Source organism: Fukomys damarensis, unplaced genomic scaffold, assembly GCF_012274545.1.
Source record: "Fukomys damarensis isolate Sample0158 unplaced genomic scaffold, DMR_v1.0_HiC HiC_scaffold_17, whole genome shotgun sequence".
Lineage (NCBI taxonomy): Eukaryota > Metazoa > Chordata > Mammalia > Rodentia > Bathyergidae > Fukomys > Fukomys damarensis.
The window spans coordinates 24,956,328-24,963,363 of NW_022900929.1; the positions used below are offsets into that span (position 1 = coordinate 24,956,328).

At 47.2% G+C, this 7,036-nt stretch overlaps 1 protein-coding gene and 1 pseudogene across 5 annotated transcripts in view; both read left to right on the top strand.

Annotated features, from left to right (window-relative positions):
* Window positions 1–7,036, top strand: part of Ogdh (oxoglutarate dehydrogenase) — a 72,148-nt gene that overhangs the window by 25,438 nt on the left and 39,674 nt on the right. For all 5 annotated transcript variants that reach the window (XM_010624930.2, XM_010624929.2, XM_010624932.2 and 2 more), the window contains exon 3: window positions 6,622–6,813. In XM_010624930.2, the coding sequence (XP_010623232.1) occupies window positions 6,622–6,813 (192 nt within the window). The remainder of the gene's footprint in view (window positions 1–6,621; window positions 6,814–7,036) is intronic.
* On the top strand, window positions 2,364–3,900 carry LOC104862737 (annotated as a pseudogene).

Genomic DNA, 7,036 nt, shown 5'->3' on the forward strand with positions numbered 1-7,036 from the left:
GAGCCCTCCTGCAGAGGGCAGTGGTTTGGTCATCATTCCTTGTGCACCTAGCGAGTTAAAAAAGCCAGCCCATGGAGCAGTGGTATGAGCTAGCTATTTCTACTGCTGCTACTACTACTGCAGTATTTTGTCATTTTTCTTCTTATTCAAACCATAGAAAAAATTGTGATTTGTTTTTATTTATTTTTTTGCTATGACTTTTGGTTCAGGATCCATACATGGCCCTGAATCTGTAAGCGATTGTTGCCCTCCAGAACAAGAAAGGCAGTCTGTGTAATGGTGCACATCTGTAAATCTAGCACTTGGGAGGCTGAGATAAGTGGATCGTTGCAAGTTCAAGGCTAGCCTGAACCATGTAGTGAGACCTCAGCCCACAGTCTTGGGTTGCGTGGCTTTACCTGTGTGTCTAGACACTGGTAGTGGGTTCTGTGAGAAAAGAAATGTAAGGTTTTTAAAAGTGGATTGTGCTGCCCTCCAGGGGCTACTTGCTTCTAGGGTCACACCTTCTACCCTGGAGGCAGGGTCATGGGACAGGGCTTGACTGACTAGGCACTGTGTGAGCACTTGAGTGAGTCTGGTTGGGTTTTATGTGGCAGGCTCTTGCTGTGCGGGGTCGAGATGGGGTTGGGTTGCCACCTGCCCAGCTTGCTGCTGTCTTGGAGGGTCTTTGCCCTTGAAGCTAGGCCTGGAGGAGGGAGGGGATGCTGGCTTCTTGGGTTGAGTATCTTTGAGGAATGAACAGCCTCATCCTGTGGTCTTTGCACATCTCTGCTTCCGGACAAGAACACAAAGGGTACAAAGACATGGTGTCTGTGATCTCTGCTTCCAGAAGTAGGATGGAGTACTAAGGTGTGCTGTCCTTGGTCACCTGTTTCCAGATGTGGAGTGTGCTCCTGGACCTCCTGGAAAAGCTCTGTGAGTCAGAAACACTTGGGGGCATCCATAAAGTTCATGCACAGCCACCTTCTGGGTCCCTGTACTTGCACAGAACCTGGTGGAGATGGGTAGGGTAGACAGGCCTGTCCCGGTGTCAGTGCTGAGTGGCCATCTCTTTCTTCCCTCTCACAGGCTTGAGTTCATTTCCTCCTGTAGAAATCTACCTTATCCATGTTGGTGGGAGTCAGTTTGGTGGAGGAAGACTGAGAGTATGCTATTGGTTTTTCCAAGGCCTGGGTTTGTGTGGCAGATGTTTGACAGCACCTTTTGGAAAGGAATGTGCAGACCTCTTTCTGATGGCAGTCGACACCTGTATGAAATGATGCAGGTTTCACAGATGACAGAAGAGAACCTCAGATCTCTCTTCTGCCATTACTACATGAAAATTAACCAGAAAGGTTAGTGATGTAAAAATATTTAAAAGCTGTCATTGAGAAACCATTCACATAACAAATATCACCATTATTTCGGTTTTGTTTGTTTGTTTGTTTATTGGTACCAGGGATTGAACTCAGGACCTTGCAGTTACGAGGGAGGCAGTGGGACCACTGAAATAAATCCCCAGCCCCTTGTTTTTGTTTTTGGTTTATTTGGTTTTTTGAGACAGGGTCTCACTATGTAGTTGAGACTGAACTGGAACTCACTATGTAGTCCAGGCTGGTCTCGAACTCACAGTGATCCTCCCGCCTCAGCCTCCTGAGTGCTGGGATTACAGGCGTGCGCCACCACACCTGGTTCCCTTGTTTTTGTGTTTTGAGACAGAGTCTCACTATTAGTTCAGGCTGGCCTTGAATTCACTATGTTGTCCAGGCTGGCCTTGATCTTGCAGCAGTCCTCCTTAGCCTTCTGAGTGCTGGAATTATAGGTGTGTGTCACCGCACCTGGCTTCACTGTGTTAAAGTATACGATTCAGCAGGGTTTTTTTGGGGGGGCGGTGAGGGTTTTGAAGCCAGTACCTTAAGCATGCTAGGCAAGCATTCTACCATTGAGGGACAGCAGTAGCCCCCCCCACTTCCTTCCTTCCTTTCTTCAGACAGGGTCTCACTGTTTAGTTCAGGCTGGCCTTGAACTCATGGTGATCCTCCTGTCTCAGCCTCCCAAGTCCTGACATTACAGGCATATATTGGAACACCTGGCTTGGTTTTGGTTTTCAAAAATTATTATTTTTTTTTCCACTTTTTTTTTTTTGGTACCAGGAATCGAACCCAGGGCCTCGTGCTTGCTGGGCAGGTGCTGCGCCACTGAGCTACGTCCCCGGCCCCCAAAAATTATTTTTTCCTGGGCTGGGGATTTAGCTCAGTGGTGCTGCCTCTGCCTCACAAGTGCAAGGTTCTGAGTTTGCTCCCTGGTACTGCACCCCCCCCCCAAATATATATGTAAATATGTGTGTGTGTGTGTGTGTGTGTGTGTGTAAATATATATATGTGTATGTATGTATGTATATATATATTTCCTCCCCGCTTTTTCTTTGTTGAGGGTTTCAGGGCAGGTGCTGACCAAGGGTGTGTGGAGCGGGGAGGTGCCATCCAGGGAGGCCACTTGCTTGGTAACCACAGTGACAGCAGAGAAGGTGGAGGTGGGTAAGGAGTTAGACATGGCAGCTGATCTCAACCTGGAGTGTATCTGCTCCCTGCCCTGCTCCTGGACTTACGTGATCACCAGGGTGGCTGAGTCTTCTTCTTCAGTGAGGAGGCCAAGAGTACCACTTGGCTGTACCCCCATCCCCAGCGAGGCCATGGCCACTGGGCACCAGCAGCAGAGCACAGATTTGGCTCCTGGCTGGGAAGAAACATACACTTTTGAAGATGCAAGATACTATATAAACCATAATGAGAGGAAAGTGACTTGCAAGACCCCAATCACATGACAGCCATCACAGGACAATTCTACTTTTTCAGTGAATGAACAAATTTTTTTTTCCCTGGTACTGGGGATTGAGCTCAGGACCTTGCACTTACAAGGCAGGCAAAGCACCACTGAGCTAAATCCCCAGCTCCTCATGTTTTTAGGACCATTGCGACAATGACATATGAAGAAAAGAAGGAATGACCTATAGCTTCTATCCTTAACATGACTTCAGATTGTACAGTACATCAATGAGCCCTGTAGGACAAACTTCACAGCCTTCAGAAAAAAGTGTGTAATTTTTGAAAGAGATCACATTCAATGAAAAGGAACCCTCATGCATGTGTGGTCAGACAAGGTTAGCTTTACAGTACTGGCATGAAGCCAGTGATGGAAGAAACTCTGGTTCGTGCTTTCTGACCTTTGCCTCTTATAGAGCTGAGAAAGGTGTCCTGGGAAGCATACTCTTACCTAGTCTTCATATAGTTCTGCTTACCTCTGAGGGTCACATTAATCACAAGTGTGCTTTCAAGGCAGCCCATCCAACCATGTGGACCTATTTCTTCACTGATACAGGAAAGGAAATGGAGTTGTGGGTAAATGTTAGATGCTGCCCTTATACAGACAGAACCTATGAAAAGAGTGGGCAAGATTCCATCTGAAAGTGCACCAGCTAAACCAAATAGCATTCCCAACCATAGAGTGCTAATTAAACCAGAGGCCCCTCAAAGCAAGGAAATAAGCAAGCTTGAAGAAAAAAAGGCATTAGAAGCTGAAAAATAATGCATTTCAAAGGGATGGTCAAGATGGACTATTAACAAAAATTAATAGTATAAAGTTGAATTCTCCGCCATCTGGTGGGTCGACGTGCTCAACTCAGATTACACACTACTGACCAGTCATTATGAGTAGTTCAAAGCACAAAGCAGTTAATGTCAGCCTGGCAAATCTGAGAGGTGGAAATTATCCCAACACAGCCCCTTACCCACAGTTGTAACAAAGAACAAATTCAGTACAGCAGTTGGAACGGTGGGTTAAAACCCAGAAGGGAGAAATTGTGAAGACTAGAGGGTATACCTTGGCATGATGACCCCCAAGTTTCTTTGACATTATGTTGATGGAGATTGGTTTCTGAACTACCAATTAAAAGTATGGGTTTAAATTATTTTTAAAATTATTTTTCTTCTGCATACAGAAAATGTTCTTTTTTGGGTTTTTGTTTGTTTGGGGGTGGTCTTTTTTTGTTTGTTTGTTTGTTTTGAGACAGGTCTCCTTACATGATTCAGGCTGTCCTTGAACTCACTATATATTGCAGGTTGGCCTTGAACTCATGGTGATCCTCCTGCCTCAGCCTCCTAAGTGCTAGGATTACAGGCATGTACCACCACGCCTGGCTTTTAGTTGTTGTTTTTTGTTTGTTTTTTGCTGTGTAGTTCAGGCTGGCCTTGAATTCACTATAGGCCAGGCTGGCCTCAAATTCTCAGCAATCCTTCTGCCTCAGCGTCCTGAGTGCTGGAATTACAGGCATGTGCCACTACCCTCAGCCAAAATGAATGTGATCTTCTAGACTGTTTTAAACATTCCACAAAACTCCCTTCAAAACCAATTTTCAGCTAGGAGTGGTGGCGAATGCCTGTAATTCCAGCACTAGGGAGGCTGAGGCAGGAGTAGCTCTGTGAGTTCAAAACCAGCCTGGCTACATAGTGAGTTCCACATCAGTCTCAACTACATAGTGAGACCCTGTCTCAAAACACCAACCTCCCTGCAAAACCCAGTTTTCAGTGAGAAGCCAGACTTCCCTGTGTGAGGTGGACAGCTGGGCCTGTGAGTTCTTACAGGGAGCTTTTCAACTGGCCGCAGCATACAGCAGTGCTCTCAGTAGTTGGGACCTCCTGAGTCAGGTGCCCTGGGTGACATTGTAAAGGCTGCGTAAAGAAGCCAACGCTTACAGACCAGTGATGTGGCTTCTCAGGTATGCCTGCCTCTCCTGGCACCAGACACGGACAGGTCTAAGCATCCATCCATGCCCAGACAAGGAGCACATCTGAGTAGTGTCTTGGCAGAGCTTGCTAGGAAGGGGAAAGAGAAAATACAGCAGTTTCTCTGAATTCTTCAAGACAGTGTAATTTTTCAAGACATGGACTGATGGAAGAATCTTAGAAACTGAAATATGTATTGTAAGCCTGGTGTGGTGGCCCACATCTTCAGAGTAGGCTGAGGGAGGAAGATTACAAACTCAAGGCCAACCTGCACAATTTAGTGAGACCATGCACTCAATAAAAGGGCTGGGGATGTAGCTCTGCAGTGTAGTACTTGCCTAACATTCATGGGGCCCTAGTTTATTCTCCAGTGCTGCTGCAACAAGAAGCCACGAAAAGAGAAAGATGCTGCCACGTGCCTCACAAGCGCAAGGCCCCCTGCGTTCTATCCCCAGTAGCAAAAAAATTTTTTAAATAAAAAAATTAAACTGGAACCAGGGATTTAACTCAGTGGTACTACCGCCTTCCTTGCAAGCACAAGGTCCTACATTCGATCCCTGGTACCAATAAATAAATAAATAAAACTGGGTTTAAGCAGTATTTTTTCAATGGATTTTGTTAAGTCTTAGTATCTTTGATCTCTGTTTTAAAAACTCATATCTGGGCCAGGCATGGTGGCGCACACCTGTAATCCCAGCACTTGGGAGGCTGAGGCAGGAGTATCTCTGTGAGTTCGAGACCAACCTGGGCTACATAGTGAGTTCCAGTTCAGTCTCCACTACATAGTGATACCCTGTCTCAAAAAAACGAACAATTCAAATCTGGGGCCAGCGATTTAGCTCAGTGGCGCTGGGCTGCTGCTGCCTCATAAGCACAAGGTCCCAGGTTTGATCCCTGGTACCAAAAATAAAAATAAAAATAAAAATCGCATCTTTGTATCAAATAAACTATTATAGTTCAAAATACCTGTGCAAATTGTCCAATCATTTAAACATGAAATAACCAAAATAGGAAATTCAGACTGTTACGACTGGTTTTCTTGAAGCATTTATTTTCTGGTAGACTCTGCTACTGGCTCCAACCACACTATTCAGTCTTTCTAGCACCCCTGTGGAGAATAGATGTTTGTCTCCATCCTACAGATAAGAAAACAGCACAGGGCTGGGGATTTGGCTCAGTGGTACCCCTGCAAGCGCGAAGTCCTGAGTTGGATCCCTGGTACCAAAAAAAAGGCGGGGGGGACTGAGCACAAAAAGCTAGGGGGGGACTGAGCACAAAAAGCTAGGTAACTTGCTGAGGTCACAGCTCAGAGTTTGAATGTTGGTCTCTGAGGCCCCATGTGTCCTCCTGAAGCTGGGATGAGTCTCCTTTGAAGAGGAGAAGCTGGGCCTGAGGCTGTGCTGGGACTTTGGCATCCTGGGGAAGGTACTCAGTCCCCTACCTACCCCTAGGTGCTTGTGTTGCTACGTGAGCATCTGGTGTCCCTGGAGAGCCGGCAGGGTTTAAGAAGGGCAGCCTTGGGCGGGGGATTTAGCTCAGTGATTCTGCCACCTGCCTTGCAAGTGCAAGGACCTGAGTTCGATCCCCAGTACCCTAAAGGTGGGGGGGCAGCCTGGTGTGCCTGCTGAGGAGAGCTGTGACCTCTGTGTTGACAGAAGGTGCCTTTTGAGGGCAAAGTGAAAGGAGCAGAAGGTTGGGGCCCAAGCTCAGAACCCACTGCTGGGAATGGACAGTACCCAGGCTATCCAGAGTAGGAGGAGGTGTTCGGCGGCCTGTGGTTGATATGACTCACTTGTGAAGGGTGGCTGTGTGAGGCCACTTTGGGGAGCATCCAGGTAACTTTTATCTTTTTTGTTTTTAGTCCTGGGATATTTTTTTTCGCAACACCAATGCCGGAGCACCCCCAGGTGCTGCATACCAGAGCCCCCTGACCCTGAGCCGAGGCTCCCTGGCCACTGCAGCCCGTGCACAGTCCCTGGTTGAGGCCCAACCCAACGTGGACAAGCTTGTGGAGGACCACCTGGCAGTGCAGTCACTCATCAGGGCATACCAGGTGAGCAGAGGCTGACAGCGGTAGGGTGGGGAGGACACAGTGTCCTTGGGCTTTCTGAGCGTGTGATGCTATTTAACACTATCTCCAAACCTAGGTGCACCCCTGCCTTGGGGCCCTAAAGAAGCAAAAACCAAATACATAGGAGAAAAGGAACCAGGCTAACTGTAATTGAGCAAATCCTCTGCCACCTTTAGTACCTGCCTCATTGTAGCTCTTTTCTTTT